Genomic DNA, 17,341 nt, shown 5'->3' with positions numbered 1-17,341 from the left:
ACCCAATAACATGATTACCGAAAATTTTAAACCAAAACGACCTCAGCTTTCTCGTCGGCTACTCCATTGTTCCTAACCACCGCTTGATCCAATCCATTACAGCTTACAAAAACTATTCGGTTAATCTCATTTTCTCGGCTACCCAATACAATCGATAATGATCTACTCGAATTTTGTAAATCCGAATTCCGAGCTCTTTTCATGTGTCTTCTAGTTCTCAAGATTCTAGCCGGCGAGCCAACTATGTTTTGACTTTACTCTTTTGGACTGTAACGCACGCTCATAGGGTTTTATACCGGTTGCTCTCTGATGACTTTGATCCAGAAGCTCGAAGAGATGGAGTCTGTAGAGTCTAGAGACGAGGAGACGCCACTTGTTGCTGATAATTCGTCGATTGAGTACCCGAAGAACCATGCCCGAGATATTCATATTCTTTGTTGTGCGTTCTTGTTGATCTTCCTTGCCTATGGTGCTGCGCAGAATCTACAGAGTACTGTCAATAGCGTGAGTTTTTTTTTTTTTTTTTGAAGATAAATTTGCTGATTATTTTTGTTTATATTGGTTAATACGATTTGCTTCAACTGTTGTTACTGGTTTTGGGTTTTGTTGAACTTTGTAATTGGATTTTCTTCATGAACTGATGGTTTTTGGATGGAATTTTGTTTTGAGGCGCAGGACTTGGGTACTACATCGCTTGGGATACTGTACACCTCTTTCACATTTTTCTCCTTGGTAGCATCTATGGTGGTACGGGTATTGGGTTCCAAGAAAGCTCTGGTTCTTGGCACTACTGGTTATTGGCTGTTTGTAGCTGCCAACTTGAAGCCAAAGTGGTAATGACTCATGGGGTTAAACTTTTTTCACATTTGCTCTAACCAATATAAATTTGGTTGTTCTCATGGGCATGATGTTGAGCGAATGCAATGGAAATTGTTATGAATGCAGGATTTATAGTTAGAATGCAGATAGTTTTTGATTATTTTTCTGGTTAAGAGGCTTTCAGTTTTGCTAGTTTCTTGTTCAAGTCTTTCTTACTGTGTCGAGAATGATTAACCATGACATTCCCTCAGCTATTTTTCTGAATATAAATAACCCCAAACTTTTGGAATAAAGGCTTGGATGATGATGATGATAATGAAATAACACAATTGACAAAAACTGTTTGCTTTCTTGCGAGTACTCGTTGAAAGCATTTGGAAAAACCGAAAAACGTACTGAATTTTAGTAGTAGTTGATGTTGATAAAGGTAGTTTCTAGATTTGACAGTTTTTTAGCATTTGAAGTTTGAAGAAAAATATTGGATACCACGAAAGGTTCTGCCCAATTCATCAAACAGTATGGGGCATTGGACCAATATTCCCCATCCAGATGATTGGGGATCATTTACTTCATGAGGTTTCAAAGATTAATCTGTTCCTGGAGCTACTACTCAGATAATGATAAACGTAACTTATCACAGAACGAGAAAGCTATTGAATATGAGACTGTTAGCTCCATTGTGTTATAGTTCATGACAACTTATGCTGCTGAAAATTACAGCTTTTATGATGCGATCAACATTTCTGTTGTGCATATGAATTAATGTTTTGCCATTTCTCTAGGTATACAATGGTACCAGCTTCCTTGTACATGGGTTTTGCCGCTTCGATAATATGGGTTGGGCAGGTGCAAGTGCATGTTTCAGATTTCTTAGATAATATGAGAATCTAATCTACAAGGTTTTTTGCAATATATCTTTCCTTACATTACGTTGCATCAGGGTACATATCTCACTTGCGCTGCACGTAGTCATGCAAGAGATTGCAAGCTACATGAAGGAACAATAATTGGTTACTTCAATGGAGAATTTTGGGCAATGTTTGCTAGCCATCAGGTATTGCTGATTTTTTTGCCATAAATTACTATTTTTGCGATAGTCCATTCATGTACTGATCAACATGGACTGCTTATTGTTTTCTCAACATGTGGAAATTGTCTTCCTGAATTTGGCAGTTGGTAGGAAATCTCATTACCCTTGCTCTGCTGAAAGACGGAAAGGTAATGTCATAGATAGACTTCAGCTTTTAAAGTTTATCTACTATTCTGGTTGCTTTGTCATTAATTTGGTTGTGCTTCTATGTTGCAGGTTCTAGTGGGTATGTTAGTTTTATATTCCGAGTTTAGATCTATTGACAGTGTAGAATAATTTTTTTCTTGTTTGTTTTCTTGCTCGTTGCTGCAGGATGGGAGTACCACTGGGACAACTTTACTGTTCATTGTGTTTCTCTTCAGTATGACTTTAGGCACCATACTTATGTGCTTCTTACGTGAACAAGATGATACAGGAGACGAGGGACCAAAAGATTCTTCTGTCAGTTTTTATTGTCACGTGCTATCACTGTCGAAGTCTGCCATCAATCCCTTGTTTGATGTACGGATGCTATTGATAATCCCTCTTATGGCATATTCAGGATTGCAACAAGCATTTGTTTGGTAATTCTCACTTAGCTTATGTTTACTTTCTAATGGCAATGCTAGTATTAATATTTATTTATCTTCACTGTTTTCTTCTCTTATGGCTTTCTTTTTTTCTTGGTTAAACCAATACTTTTTCACTAATAGTTTAATGCTGTCATTTAGGGCTGAATTCACCAAGTATGTTGTAACTCCAGCACTTGGTGTGTCCGGCATTGGCGGTGCTATGGCGGTATACGGGGCTTTTGATGCCATAGTAAGTATGATCAAGTATAAAGGGTCAAGTTTTCCTGCTAATGTGTTTGATTCAAAAACCTGCCATTTGTGATTGGTTAATCCTGATGTTTCAGATTTAGGAGAAGCATATTTTGCTTATCATCTTATTCTTTGAGGTGGGAACAAAGCACTTAAACATTAGCAGCCCACTCTCTTCCTCGTGAACATTCCTCTGTACTAACTAATATAATGGGGAAAGCCCTTTTGATGTTTTAGCTCATAACTGTATCTTACATTTTTATTAAACACATTTAAAATCCTTTCGACATTGGATAAGAATTGGACACTCTCTGGACAAGAAAATAGATATTCTCTCATATATATAAGGAAAAGAAAATACTTTGAGGATCATACCTAAACGGTCATTTTAGGCGTGATACAGGAAGTAACATTTTGATATTTCCACCATTTCCGAATGACAGAATTGGGTATCAACTATTACAGCTTGTAACATATTCTTTGGCTCATTGATTTGAGATCCTGATCTCAATCCTTTGTCCTCATTGTGTCAGTGTTCTCTCACTGCTGGTCGACTTACCTCCTCTATCTTGTCGATCACTCTGATAACTTCTGCTGGAGCTTTTATTCAGGCTATTCTATTTCTCTGGCTTCTACTAAAGTACAGGTTTGTTATTGATAGTTATTTACATTGTGTTACATTAGAAAAGTACGTACATGGTGTTGCTGTATTGTAGAACCTGAGGTTTTATATGATATTTTCCTACTTGTCGTTCACAATGTTATGATGCAGCCTTGCCAGTGGAATACTTCGTGTTATGTACCCAATTCTCATGGCAGCCATGTTGGGTATTGGTGATGGAGTATTCAATACTCAGATTAATGCGCTGCTTGGGATGCTCTTCAAACATGATATGGTACTAAATAATCCTGTTCACTAAAATATGTGACCGTGTCTTTTAGGTGTTTAGGTTGATTGTATCAAGTGTCGTAGATTTTAATTTTCTTTTAAGCCTGGGAAAGAAGTGAAAATAATGTCACAATTGAGATGCTTAGCTCCATCAAAGTAGCGTGCTTCAAAATCTAATCACCCTCTTATTGGTTCTTGATTAATTTTGCGGTGCTCTGTAGAAATCTCGCCCTGTATATACTAGTTTTAGTCTGGAGTTTGTTTATATTATAAAAAAGCTGTAGCTGTCTAATTATTGTGATGAGAGTCTGACTGTTTTTCCTGGGTATAGGAAGCAGCATTTGCGCAGCTGAAGGTCTGGCAGAGTGCATCCATAGCTGTTGTGTTTTTCCTGAGCCCACACATCTCACTGCAGGCCATGATTGTAATCATGATTATTGTATTAGCCGTTTCATTGGTTGGGTTTCTTTATTTGACTCTTGGGCTAGAAAAAGCATTTTCCTCAACCAGTTGATTCTTGTTAATTTGTAATCCAGGTCGGTTTGAAGAAACTTTGATTCTCGTTATGCAAGTTTGACATGCTACGGTGGCAATTGCTGCTTGTTAAATCTGTGTCTAGTTGTAATTTATGCGAAATCCTACGAGAAAGGAAGTGGCTTGCTTTAGGTTCTGAAATCTGAATTAAGCTATGAATTGGTAATTAGGTGTAATGAGATGAGTTCCATCCTGTTTACTTCATTGGGCATGTAAACTGTAAAGTAACAAGCTTAATTATGGTATGGATATCTGCAACTGCATTTGCGAAGACATATCCTCATTGGGCTGACTTTTCATATCAAAAACTCAAAAGTGCTTTAATGGCATAAGCCCAATGGGATGGATGGGCTCACTGTTGTTTATAACCAGAAACAACCCTATCCTAGACCTCAATAGGAATAATAATAAATTAATAATTATTTACACCTATATAATAATGCCACGTCAAATATACAAACCGAACCCAAAAGCAAAGCAAAATAATCCTTGGCGCAGTCAACAAACACGACTCGGACTCTCACGGTTGTGGTTGTTTGTTTGTTTCTCCAACTAATAATATTACTCTCCTAAACTAAAGTGGTTGAGCGTCTCCTCTCCCTCTTCCTACATCCTCTACATCTATTTGGCTATTTATCCTCCTCTCTTTCTCGCAATCTTCCACCTTATACTTTATACTTATGATGTCTCTTCCTTTCTTTGCCCCTCTCATTCATCGACTCGCTACGCAATGGCCGATCCTATTCTACGCTGCCACCTGGACTTCTCTCTTGACGCTGACGGTGGCTCTGGCGTCCTTCACTCCTGAGATTGCATTCATGTCCGCCATTTCCCCAACGTCGTCGTTTTCACGACCCTGCGAAGCCGCTGGCGCCCTTCGGGTTCCCATGGACTTTCCAGGAGACGTTTTGTGCGTTTCGGGTCATTTGCTCAAGAATTCCAAGATTGACTCCATTGTGCCGCCCATTTTCGCGGCCATTTTGGTCGCCGGCTCGGCTTGGGTTGTGCGGTCCATGGCCCTGTGGGAGACTGACGAGGCCCGTTGATATTTATTGGGCCCCTTCTTCGTAAGCTATTATTGGGCCTACTCCCTTTTTTTCTTTTAATAACTTGTGATACATACTTTTTGTCTATTTCATTAATCCGGTAACTTATTTCTGATAATATTAATTTATTTGACCCAGTCAAGCGCACAGAAGGATCTTAATTCGTTTTTCTATAATTAGAAACAATGTGTAAAGTAAAATATCACATAACTTAGTGGAAGCCATCCATCTTTTGCATTAGATGCTTAAAGTGAGATTCGGTTTGTAATTGCTAAATTCTTGGACTAAATATTCGAATAATATATATCATAACAAAACTAGTATACATTTTCAGTGGAAGCTTTATAGTGTAAAGGGGACTGGACTAGTATCAATTTTATTGTACCTCCACCACCAAATATAAATTTAGGTGTTAGTAACCTAATATTGACTCCTCATATAATTTTTAAATTTTAAAGTAAACCTAATATTCGGATCCTTAGGTTTGCATGGCCCATGGTGAGGTTTATGCTAGGGGAAACCTTAGTCACACCCCACTTTTTACTAAAGACACCCCGTCAACTGAGTTTTACAAGGGATGGTCAACTCAAATTGGGGTGTCTTTAATAAAAGGTGGGGTGTGACTAAAATTTTCCTTATGGGCTAAATACTAAAAGCCCATTTTCATGTAACTAAGTTCCGAGCCATTAGGCTTTAACTTTCATTGGCCCACTATGAGCTTTAGACTACAAACTCAAGCCCATTTTCATTTAACCAAGTTGAGATTCTAATTCCAAGCCGTTAGAATAGATTCTATATTGGCCCATTATCAGGTTTGCGTTGCACCTTTTTATTTTAAGGTGCAATTCCACACTTTCCTTTCTACAAATCCATAACGATGATGTTACAACAATGTTTAATCCGAACAATAAAATTAAATAACCCACGTACAGGCCCCGGTGGACTCGGACCCACAATCGGGGCAGGCCACGGTCGGTTTTGATCCTCTCCTGTCGATTTTTTATATTTTAATGTACGGTTCAAGAAACGACGAACAAAAAGTAGTGAAAGAACAGTTGGAGGGTTGTTGAGGGCATTAACATCCTTCACCGACGACCATTGAATGCATTTACACAGTATACGCTATAAACCCACGACGGCCATTAATTAGCTCTCATGCACTTGCAGGCAGCTTCTCTATCCGTCTGTCGTTTCCATTCCCATCGATCTAGCTTATAAGGAGAAAGGAATTTATTCCTCTTTCCCACTCCATCTTTTCAGATTATCATAGAAAGAGCAAGTTTTAGGTTCTCTAGCTAGTATTCGCCAATGAATATCATTTCATTGATTACCGGAAGGGCTGGCCCCAGTGGATTTGGATCAGCTTCCACCGCTGAACAGGTTACACAAGGAATCGATGCAACCAATCTTACTGCTATCATCACCGGTTCGCTCAATTCCCTCTCTCTCTCTCTCTCTTTCTCATTGCACATGCATCCAAGGAAGGAGTCAGAGTCTCACAGACTTTCTTCTTTGGTCATTTCTTAAAAAAGAAAAAACAATCAGTTATTAGTATTTAATTTCTCATTACTGTTTGTCGTTCATATATCACATAAAGCATGAAATATTGGCAGATCTGAGAATTAATTATATATGAGAATTAAAGAAATGTGAGTTGAATATTATAAGCAGGTGGTGCAAGTGGCATAGGATTGGAGACTGCAAGAGTGCTGGCTCTGCGTAAGGCCCATGTCATTATTGCAGCAAGAAATGTAGATGCTGCAAATCAAGCAAAACTGCTTATCCTCAAAGAAGATGAAACTGCAAGTGTTAAGGTTTTAAAGCTGGACCTCTCCTCATTGAAGTCTGTGAGAGCTTTTGTTGACAGCTTCAATGCCCTTCATCTTCCACTCCACATTTTAATGTAAAAACTGCTTCACTTATCTTTCATTACTGCCTGCCTATATTGTTTACATATATAGATAAATCCAATTTTTTACCGTCAACAACGCGTTTTTTTTGGAGGAGATGAATCACATGGCCACATCCCATAGTAACTCCTTAGTTAAGCGTGTTTCTACAAAAGTACTATTGGGATGTGTGACTTCGACAAAGTTGTGTAAACCCGATGTATCCATGAGAACTAGACAACCCAAAGCATGGACAATATTGTTGATGTGTATGGGCTGAAAATTCTAATTTATATGAAATGATGTTTCAACAAAACAATACCTTTCTATTATGTGATCTGTTTAACAACATGTGCTGCATGTTTTGTGCATAATTTTAACAAACACCCAACTGCTTTTCAGAAACAATGCTGGTGTCATGTTCTGCCCTTATGAACTCTCTGAAGATGGAGTAGAGTCGCAATTTGCAATCAATCATCTAGGTAGGTGACTTTATATTAGTCAGCCAGATAAATAGATTTTCATTTTCTTGGTGAACGGTTTATCCTAATTAATCGACTGGCTAAAATTATGATAGGTCATTTTCACTTAACAAACCTTCTACTTGACAAGATGAAAAGCACAGCTGATGCTAGTGGTATTGAAGGCAGGATAGTGAACTTGTCATCGATTGCACACCAGTACACTTATAAAGGTGGGATCAGATTTGACAGCATCAATGATCAAAATGGGTATGCCTGTTTAATTAAATACTAGCTTTCAAATAAAACAAAATTTTACATTATTAGTGATTGTGTGACCTCAAATAAGGTTTGGATTAATATTTTCACTTATTCCTTGTGCTATTTTTTGTCTACTTGTTTTAGTTACAGTGAGAAAAGGGCTTATGGACAGTCAAAACTAGCCAATATATTGCATGCCAAAGAGCTTTCCCGTCGTTTCCAGGTAATTGATCACATAAAACTTATTTGTCCTTGAGAATTATGGGAAAAAATGCTCACTCTTACAAAAATTGGATGCAAAGCAGGAAGAAGGCGTGAACATAACAGCAAATGCAGTTCATCCAGGGTTAATAATGACAAATCTCTTCAAACATGCTTTCACTACAATGAGTATGTTTTCAAGTTCTGAAAGAATATCAAACACGTACATATGACACGTCTGTCTTTGCATATCATCCATGATTTATTTTCTCATTTCAATTCCTTGTCACCCAGAAATTTTGCAGATTTTAAGTTTCCTCGTGTGGAAAAATGTACCCCAGGTAACTCAATCATGCAAAATTACTTTTTTTACATTATAATTTCTGTAACCGCAAATTCATGGTGCAAGTCCATTTTATATATGAATTATTACTCTACTGTCAGGGGGCAGCCACCACATGTTATGTGGCACTCCACCCAAGTTTGAAAGGAGTGAGTGGAAACTACTTTCTGGACTGCAATGAGATGAAACCCTCCAAGCTCGCTCAGGATCAAGTGTTGGCAACCAAGCTATGGGACTTCACCAACAAACTCATCAAGTCACTTACTAAACCCTGAGCTGAGATAACCTGATAATTATTAATATTAATATTATTATGCTTTGGTTAGTTCAATAGGAGTACTTTGAAAAGTCTTGGATTATTATGAATTTCCAGTAATTTCTAATTCCCGTGTTTTGATCTAAAATTAATGGCTTTAAGATACTGGAGTATATTCGTTGTTTAATTATACTATGGGTTTAAGAATAAGTTACTATATTTGTTGCTATATCAAGTTGGTATCTGTATCAGTAGAGATAAATTTCCTTTTTAGTGGAAATTTCTCCTAATTGTAGATAAAAAATCAAACTTCAAAGTAGCAATAATACAGGGGAGGGGGATCAATCATCATCACCACTAATCCAAAGCTCTTTACACTTGGTCAAACAAAACTGTACAAACTTGCAGTGCCCAATCAATACCCAACCACCACCATTCCCAATCTTATTCGTGTTCGTGAGTTATTGGATCATCCCAGCATGAAAACAGGCAATATCATGAAGCAACAGTAAAGAGAATCAGAGAGTTGTACGCAACGCAGGAGAAGGAGAACTGCACTTTTCTTTGTTAAGAAGACAAAGAAAACCAACTTACAACCTAATACTCCAAAGAATAATCAATAAAATATATACAATGTGTGTACTGTAAAGAAAAAACGCTCCAAGAATCCCGCCTAAAAGACCTTCGTTTTATTGTTTTAACAAGAGGACCGCACACTGGTGCTGCAAATTGCATAAAAATCCCCATCTAATTAATGAAACTGAAATACTATACAATGTCCTCTGATATCTCTCCAGGAACTGAGGACCTATCAGCCTGAAAGTTCTCATTGTCATTAATCTGCAAAACCTTTGATACTGTGACCTCATCTACATGTTCCAAATCATGTTGTTGGACGACAAGCACTGAAGACACAACGCCATGTCCTGATGAGGCCAATATGTCTCCAATTGGCCCCAACTCTGCGTGCTCTGCTTGGCGATCTGCCAGTTCCGCCACTGTGGTCGACGGAAACCGTCCCTTGCCCACCACTATGAGATCATAATCCCTGCTCCGCCCTATCACCAGAACTGCCTCCACAATGTTACTTGCCGCTCTCTCTGTGTACACCACTCCTTCCCACCTGCTTCGAAACTCTGCCATTGCTGCCTCATCCAGTTCCTAAAAACAAAATTGAATTAAGAAATTTTAGAGGGAAATAAAAATTAAAAAAAGTAATTATGATGATGATTATATTGAAACAGACAGAGAGCACACCTTTTCACTCTCTCTGTTCATTTTCATTGTAGCAGTGGAGAAGCTGTAGTTATTTTCAGGAGACTTGTATGGTGATGGCTGCAACATAACGCCGTTACTCTCCAATCCCTCTTTCTCCACAAATCGTATTACTGTGACTTTAACGGCAGGGTGCTCCGCCATCCGTCCACCTAACTCAAGGGCCTCACGATCATCAGGCCCACCAATGAATATAATGCAAACCTGCTGGGCCAAGTTGTCATTCGGCTTAGTACCAAATCCACGGTCAACGAGCACTGCAACAGAACATGGTGCGTTCTTGAGGACCCTTTGATTAACACCTCTCCATCCATGGCCCATGTTTTCTATGGACTCATCACCGTCGTCGCCTCTCCACTGCTTATGGAAGGGTAAGATGATCATTGTCACCTTCTTATTCTCGGCCACGTGGCAAACATCCTCGTGCATGGTGGACAAAGTCGAGATTGCTGTTGTGGGTCGGACTTGAACTCGGCCCAATTGACTATAGGCTTGGAAGGCCCCAGTAATATTATCGTGACATTCAGTGCGGCGGCGGTTGAAGAAAGGAAGACCATTCTTTCGGACACGTTGGACCATGATGATGGAAGATGAGCGTTCAGTGAGCTCCACAAGGTGCAGTATGAAGAGTTTGAGCTGGGCTTTTTTGGTACTCCTAGTGGCCTCGATGAGACTGATGAGAGAAGGCACATTTCCTGGCCCATGAAGACACGCAAGAATACGCAGCTCGTCTTTGGAGGACTGTGGGCTGGACATGTCGCGTAACTTTCGCCGAGTGTGTGAGGAGACCCCACGTGCGGGCTTGTAAATGGCCATGACTGTCGGGGTTGTAATAAAGGTGGTGAATAGTGCCATTAATACTAGAATAGCAAACATTTCATCATTGAGTACCTGTTCAACATGGCACGTCATGTTGTAAGAAACAAGCCAGTAAACAAAAAAGAAGGTGGTATTTTAATGACTCCAGTCCAGTTAGTTCGCTGCACATGGACTTCACTTCGCCTGCCCCGGATACAACGACGAAGGGTAGTATCTGGAGGAGTCCGTTGACATAGCTATTAGCTACGTATTTTGTATGTCGAAAGTTCTAGGAAGATGCATAGAACCATAAATTATTTTCTATGAAGGATTGGTTTTTTGACTTTTAATCTGCCTAGTGATCTTGTATTTGGGACCCACCATCTTGGAACTTGAAAGTTAATGGGTGGCCGAAATGATCATCAAGACACAAAATTCAACTTCCGCTAAGTAACGTGCCAATGACCTTGGAATTGTGATTTTCTTAATAATAGCATTTGAAGGAAAGGGCACATTGACATTAGCAGCGTCCAGAAATCTGCCAGCACAAGGCTGCTAAGTAATTGACTTAGGAATCTTTTCCAGTTTTCCTACAACTTTTTTTGCGTGTAGGAGGGTGAATCCTCATAAAAAAGTAAAAGAAGAAAAGTCATGATTACTATGCGATTTATATTTTAATGCACGACATAAATGAAAGTTGACAAACATATCCGATGAGACTTGTCAAGATTAACAAAATCAAACTAAATTTTGTAAGGAAAAAAACAGGGAAACTGACCTTTTTTTCCTTGCCAATGTTGAGGACAATGAGCTCTACAAGTCCTTTGGTGTTCATCAAAACCCCAAGAGTCAACGACTCCCTCGCCGGAATCATGAACATCATCGCCACCACAAACGTCCCCACAATCTTCCCTGCACAAGCCGTAGATATCACAAGCGCCAACAGCCCCCACGCCTTACCTCCCTTTATTTTTGCTACGTCAGTCTTCAACCCACTCGAAGCGAAATAAAGCGGGAGAAGCAAACCCGACACGAAGTCCTCAATCCTCTCCATCAATCTCTCCGCAAACTGCCCTCCCTTCGGGATCGTTAAACCAAACACAAATGCTCCGAATATCGAATGGATCCCTATAAGATCCGTCATGAAACCCGAAACCATTACTCCAGCTAAAGTCAAACATATGTAAGCCTCGTCCACCACGTCATGCTCTGGGGAACACCGTCGGGCTACCCATTTCATAGCGGGTCGGATAACTACCATCATAAATATAACAAAACCAACACCCGACAGAAGCACCCAAATCGAAATCAAAGGACTCTTGTGGCCTCCACCATCTCCATCTCCCGCCAAAGCCACAGCTAATGCCAGAAGAATCCACGCTGCGACATCGTTGAATGCCGCAGCGGCCATCGCGGTCTCCCCAATTTGTGTTGTCAACAATTTGAGCTCAGCTAGAATGCGGGCGAGCACAGGGAAAGCCGTGATGGAGAGAGCCACACCCATGAACACAAGGAATTGACCGTACCCGACTTTATCCGCACCGTCCACTGTTTGACGGAGGACGTAAGCGACACCGATGCCGCAAACGAAAGGGAGAGAGATTCCAGCGAGTGCTATGCCGAAGGCTCTCCTCCCGCTGCGGCGGATTGAGTTCAAGTCAAGTTCAAGTCCTACAAGAAACAAAAAGAAGAGAAGACCGATGCTTGCTACTGATTCAAGAATCGGAGTACTCCATGAAGGGAATATCCTGTGCATGTACTCCTTGTTCCTTCCAAAAGCGGATGGTCCTAAAATAATCCCACCCTATATATGAAACCAGCACAAATGAACAGATTTATATAAATAAAAAATTATGCGTTGGAGAGACATTAATTAATAATTCACGTACGTACCACAATCTCTGCAATGACTTTGGGCTGGCGGAGGGGTTTGAGGAGCAAGGCGAGGAAGCGGCTGACGACGAGGATCAAAGTGGTTTGGACAATCAATAAAGGGAAGGCAAAGTCCAAGGGATTGTCACCTTGCCAAGCTCCATTGGAGGATGTTTTAATGGATGTTATGTTGAATGCCATGTATGTATATCTGGTTCAGATTAAATTTGTGACTGGTATTGGATATAAGTAAGTTTTGAAGTCCATACACCAGTGGAAATTAATGCGAAGAGAGACTAGAAGCTATTTATAGACAAGGATTGTGAGCACACACAATGGGGTGCCCAAAAGCGTCATTTTGAACATTAATTGAAATCTTTATTGTTTCCATGCAGACCAAATCGTATATATTTTCGTCCCTCAGCCAAAAATCATGACGTCATCTAACGTCCAAATAGGTTAAGTAAACATTGTAACGCCCAAATTTCAGTCGAACAAAATTTCCCTTAATTGTTCCCTTCGATTTTGGGTTCAATCGATCGATGACATAATGAATTAAAACTTAATATATGCGACAATATACGCATAACAACAACATATATAGATATATATAACACCTTTGTCACCGTGATGATTCCCACATTAAATTCTTCCCCTCTCTTCATTTTTGGCCTTTTCAATCAAAAGAAACAAATAATGGAGTAATTGATTAACATATTCCGGTGGTGGTCTCTGCCAATTTGTTCTTTGGTCAAATTTACTAAACCTAAACTCTATAATCAAAGACTAGGCAAAAGTATTTTAGTGGATATTACCTAGTTGAATCAAAATGAATGCTTTGAAGAGTTCATACTTTGCCCCCAGAGAATTAAGCAATCCAAATTCAAAATTAGTATCGCCATTGAAAAGCAAACCTATTAAATCATGCACGTTTAATTCGCTCCCAAAAATCCCAATTACCATTATACCCTCGCCTACTAAGCTATAGAGATCAGTTTAAGAAACTTAAAACTAATCATTTAACTGGTAAACTCAGAGCACAGACGTGCTTCTTTAAATACAACCCACACACGTCTAAATAATATACATCACTAAATGTCCCCATTGAGGTTATTTTTGCTTTTTAATGTTGGTGTCAGCCTAGACCCCTTAAATTCCAACACGTTTCCCATCCTTGGCCAGCTCTTGCTTAGTTAATTAAGAGGGGTGTTTTGGTAAACGAAATGACAAAGGCAGAGACACAGAGTGGTGGGTCAACGATTTGTAGAGGGGTTAGGGGATTAGGGCTACACGTGTGGCATTAAAACATAGAGTCATAGACGTAAGAGGGGCAGCAGAGTCAAACGTAGTGGCTCTTCTGTAGACGTGAGATACATGCTTTTCTAATTTTTTATGTGAGCAGACATGAGGTATGAGCTTACCACAGTTTGACTGAAACCATGCATGAGGTTTTTTATGTTGTGTGATACAATGAACTCAACTGGGCTACACTTTTTTCCTTATGTGATATTGGATTATCTTTCTATAATATAAGGTGACAATTGAATTCATATACGTAATAGATTACCAAATTTGGGATTGCTACGTTTTTTAAAAATAATATATAAACATAGTCAAGAGAAGAGAAAGTTTGTGTTTCGAGGGAATTGTGTGGTGTTGAAGAACAAAATGGCAGTGCTAGATGATGGCAGTAGTTTGAAGATTCGAGACTATTATATTAAGTGTACATGGTGGCGTGAACTATTTAAAACCGTGAAAATAAGATATATGGAAGAGATGTTTTCGGATCGACTGTAACTCTCATGAGTCTAGTCAACAAACTCTACAGTATAGATATAAAAATATATATTGCATGTATTGAAAATTGAAATTTCTCATCAATCATAGATAAGTATATGACCGCTGTAATAAATTAATTATCTTTTAGTTATTTGAAGAGAAGATAATTAATCACCTATATATACGTCCTTGTAATGAAAACACTACATATGCAATAAGTTAAAAGTTTATGTATATATATATATAGTAAAATGCAATAAGTTTTCTAGTTGGCCCGCCAATCACGAGACACTTGGGTAAAAGGAAGTCTAAAGGTGAATCATTTCCATTTTTTGTGAACCATATACGTCTCCAATTTGCAGCTGGAAATTGGACCCTATTCTGTCCTCATACACAAACAGTACCATACAGTGATCGATTTGAAGATATAGGTCATGTTTGAATAACTCGAAATAAACCCCAGAAATGGTTTTTGATATATATAGGAGTGGAAATGAGCAAATTTATAGTGCTAACTGGTTAGTCTGTCGTCAAATAAAGTCTCTTTAGTTTGAATCCTTATTGAGGGTTGCCTACCCTTGTTCTCTCTTCAGCGTTTTAATCATTGATTATTATGGCTCTGTTTGGTAGAACGGAAAGTTTGATTTTCAATGCTAGCGGAAATGCTGTAGAAAAAAAGCTGAGCTTAAAGCTGTCAAATATGCTGTGAGGTGTTTGGTGAATTAAAAACTGATGCTAGCGGAAAAATTGTTGACTAAAAGTATTATTTTGAATTTAATAATCAGTTTTTTCATTTTGTTATTAAAGTTAATTTAATAAATATAATTTATACTTAAAATTAATTTAAGTATATTAGAATTTTTTTATATCATAACTGAAAATTTTAATTAGTCAAATAAATAAAAATAATAATTTTTTATATGAACCTTATTAATGTGTATTTTCTTTATTTTATAAATATTAAATTAATTTTTATAATATTAATTATAAATATTAAATTTATTGACAAAATATTTATAAAACTAAATAATATATTAAATATATATTATTAAAGTTGTGGGACCCACATTAATATATGTGTAAAAAAGTCAAAACACAATCATACCATGGTCCCACATAAAAAAAATTTTAAAAAAAATTAACGAGGCAGCGGAGCTGCTGTCAAAGAAGCTCCCTATGGAAGTTTCTTTCTGACTAACGGATCCGCTGGCCTTTTTTAGCCTGTTTGGCAGTGCGGAGCCGCCCCGCCAAACAGGTTGTATATGGTGCTTTGTTTTCATCCCGCTGTATGTAAGTCGAAACAAAACGACAAATTAAAAGGTGCAATCTGGAGCCACACAATTGGATTGTTGTATTTAGTCCGCGCGTTAAACAATCGAAAATCACACTAGATTGGTAAAGAAGTCGCAAACCAAATCATCATTTGTTTGTACACAATACAAATCCCTTAAAATGAATCACACCCGCTATTGTCGAGGATCTATTGGTGTCACAGGTCCCATTTGTTGGTAGGTAGGTTTCCGTATCCTGGTTCTCTCTATCTGAAGTCAAATCCATATATATATGTGATCTATTGATATAGGAACTCAAGAAGTCAGTCTTTATGCTCTGATATATGTCAATTACCAAATTTTCATTGAACACTTCTTGAGGATATATACTTTGCAAGATACTCGTGAGTCAAAGCAACAAACAGCTAGATATAGAAAGTGAAGAGTTGTACTTCTCACATGTTCAAATGGCTCAAACTAAAGTTGATTTAGGGTATAGTATTGTTTAAGCTAGCAACCCCTCAACAGAAGTAGTTAAGACATATGCTAGACTTTGTGCTATCTAAATTCAAGTTCCCCATCCAGCTTACTTAATAAAGGTTTTTTTTTATTGTTATGAATTATATGTCCCACATTGCTTGGCTAAGCTAAAGGATGTGGGTTTATAAAAGCAAGGCCCCCATCTTATATGTACGAGGTATTTTCTCATGGACTCAAGTACTATTAAATGAGATGACCCAAAGAGAAACAAAATCGTGCGGGTTCAATGTATGTACAGGAGCCGATAAATCCAAAATGGACAATACCATGAATGTGAGTAATATGAGATTCTAACATGTATTGTTTAATTAGTTTTAATCTCAACCATTGGTCATATCGAACGGTTAAAAACAAAGGTGACAAGTTATATAAAATAGGAACCTCCTTACTAGATAATATGTGTGTGTGTGTGTGTTTGTTCTAATTGCGAGTCTAGGTTCATTATGTACCACAAGTTTTTGGAATATGGAAAAGACTAAAGTTTCTACCTGTGATTCACGTATATCACTTGCTGGTTTACAACCTTTTTCGCGAATCCCCATTTCAACGAGAGAGAGAGAGAGATGTAGACACATCATCCGTAGAAAGGATAGAATTGCTTAACATGTTATTAATTATATATTGACATGGCCGACAAAATATATACTTACGGTTCCTATACATAAATGCCAATATAATAGGCTCATTAGAGATGTTAAGGGACAATCTTATCGTTTATGTAGTATTGTAGTGTCACATTTGATTTTCGGTCAACTTTGGCAAACACAAGGTATATGCTTACCACGGATCCACAGGATTATAGGAACTCAAGAAGTCAGGCTTCATGCTCTGAAATGTCAATTACAATATTTTCTTTCAGCACTTTCGCTACAGTAGATTTCAGTCATGTGTGGAGAGAGGCAAATGGTGTGGCAGATTATTTGGCCAAGAAAGGGGTTGATAGAGAAGATGAGATGGTTTCCTGGCTTCCTTAATGTTCAGCCATGGTTTTTTTTCCTAGGTCATCTCTTTCTGCTCCAGTTATAAGGGGCTGATCAGGTTGTCTTTAGGTGTTGAGTTTGTAACAAGGTGTCATGTAAATCCACTGTAAACTGTTAATGATTTTAATAAAACTCTGATTTATCAAAAAAAAAAAAAATCCGCACTTCGAGAGGAGATAAACTTCACAAGGTACTCGTGAGTCAAAGCAACAGCTAGATATATAAAGTGAAGAACTC

The 17,341-nt window shown here is 38.3% G+C and overlaps 4 protein-coding genes across 5 annotated transcripts; 3 read left to right on the top strand and 1 right to left on the bottom strand.

Annotated features, from left to right (window-relative positions):
- Positions 1-34: 34 nt before the first annotated feature.
- Positions 35-4,206, top strand: LOC119995153 (UNC93-like protein 3). The gene is made up of 10 exons (XM_038841557.1): positions 35-504; positions 676-833; positions 1,602-1,665; positions 1,760-1,873; positions 1,993-2,037; positions 2,222-2,472; positions 2,620-2,710; positions 3,243-3,355; positions 3,482-3,605; positions 3,930-4,206. The coding sequence occupies exons 1-10, from the start codon at positions 310-312 to the stop codon at positions 4,110-4,112; spliced, it is 1,338 nt and encodes a 445-aa protein (XP_038697485.1). The 5' UTR covers positions 35-309; the 3' UTR covers positions 4,113-4,206.
- Positions 4,207-4,801: 595 nt separating this feature from the next.
- LOC119995709 lies at positions 4,802-5,315 on the top strand. The gene has a single exon (XM_038842220.1). It carries the CDS (start codon positions 4,813-4,815, stop codon positions 5,176-5,178), a length of 366 nt encoding a protein of 121 aa, XP_038698148.1. The 5' UTR covers positions 4,802-4,812; the 3' UTR covers positions 5,179-5,315.
- Positions 5,316-6,237: 922 nt separating this feature from the next.
- Positions 6,238-8,762, top strand: LOC119992774 (short-chain dehydrogenase TIC 32 B, chloroplastic-like). 2 transcript variants are annotated; one of them, XM_038839571.1, is made up of 8 exons: positions 6,238-6,604; positions 6,850-7,081; positions 7,470-7,549; positions 7,645-7,798; positions 7,934-8,012; positions 8,095-8,179; positions 8,296-8,331; positions 8,435-8,762. In XM_038839571.1, the coding sequence occupies exons 1-8, from the start codon at positions 6,487-6,489 to the stop codon at positions 8,512-8,514; spliced, it is 864 nt and encodes a 287-aa protein (XP_038695499.1). In that variant the 5' UTR covers positions 6,238-6,486; the 3' UTR covers positions 8,515-8,762. The 2 variants fall into 2 exon arrangements, with proteins under 2 accessions (XP_038695499.1, XP_038695495.1); XM_038839567.1 differs by having other exon boundaries at positions 6,239-6,604; positions 8,285-8,331.
- A 362-nt stretch (positions 8,763-9,124) lies between these two features.
- LOC119992768 (cation/H(+) antiporter 20) lies at positions 9,125-12,826 on the bottom strand. The gene is made up of 4 exons (XM_038839561.1): positions 12,556-12,826; positions 11,441-12,466; positions 9,847-10,755; positions 9,125-9,750 (listed from the first exon to the last, which is right to left on the bottom strand). Exons 1-4 carry the CDS (start codon positions 12,733-12,735, stop codon positions 9,358-9,360), a joined length of 2,508 nt encoding a protein of 835 aa, XP_038695489.1. The 5' UTR covers positions 12,736-12,826; the 3' UTR covers positions 9,125-9,357.
- Between the last annotated feature and the right edge of the window lie 4,515 nt (positions 12,827-17,341).

The sequence above is a fragment of the Tripterygium wilfordii genome, chromosome 3, assembly GCF_013401445.1.
Source record: "Tripterygium wilfordii isolate XIE 37 chromosome 3, ASM1340144v1, whole genome shotgun sequence".
In the NCBI taxonomy this organism is placed as follows: domain Eukaryota; kingdom Viridiplantae; phylum Streptophyta; class Magnoliopsida; order Celastrales; family Celastraceae; genus Tripterygium; species Tripterygium wilfordii.
This window is presented reverse-complemented; position numbering and strand designations above follow the sequence as displayed.

Bases quoted from the DNA above. Each gene is read 5' to 3' on its own strand.
- LOC119992768 (XM_038839561.1), bottom strand. From the start codon at position 12,735: ATGGCATTCAACATAACATCCATTAAAACATCCTCCAATGGAGCTTGG. The intron at 12,467-12,555 runs GTACGTACGTGA...TTTCATATATAG, and splicing joins AAGTCATTGCAGAGATTGTG to GGTGGGATTATTTTAGGACC. The intron at 10,756-11,440 runs GTCAGTTTCCCT...CATGTTGAACAG, and splicing joins ACATTGGCAAGGAAAAAAAG to GTACTCAATGATGAAATGTT.
- LOC119995709 (XM_038842220.1), top strand. From the start codon at position 4,813: ATGATGTCTCTTCCTTTCTTTGCCCCTCTCATTCATCGACTCGCTACG.
- LOC119992774 (XM_038839567.1), top strand. From the start codon at position 6,487: ATGAATATCATTTCATTGATTACCGGAAGGGCTGGCCCCAGTGGATTT. The intron at 8,013-8,094 runs GTAATTGATCAC...GATGCAAAGCAG, and splicing joins AGCTTTCCCGTCGTTTCCAG to GAAGAAGGCGTGAACATAAC. The intron at 8,332-8,434 runs GTAACTCAATCA...CTCTACTGTCAG, and splicing joins TGTGGAAAAATGTACCCCAG to GGGGCAGCCACCACATGTTA.
- LOC119995153 (XM_038841557.1), top strand. From the start codon at position 310: ATGACTTTGATCCAGAAGCTCGAAGAGATGGAGTCTGTAGAGTCTAGA. The intron at 2,711-3,242 runs GTAAGTATGATC...TCATTGTGTCAG, and splicing joins ACGGGGCTTTTGATGCCATA to TGTTCTCTCACTGCTGGTCG. The intron at 3,356-3,481 runs GTTTGTTATTGA...GTTATGATGCAG, and splicing joins TGGCTTCTACTAAAGTACAG to CCTTGCCAGTGGAATACTTC.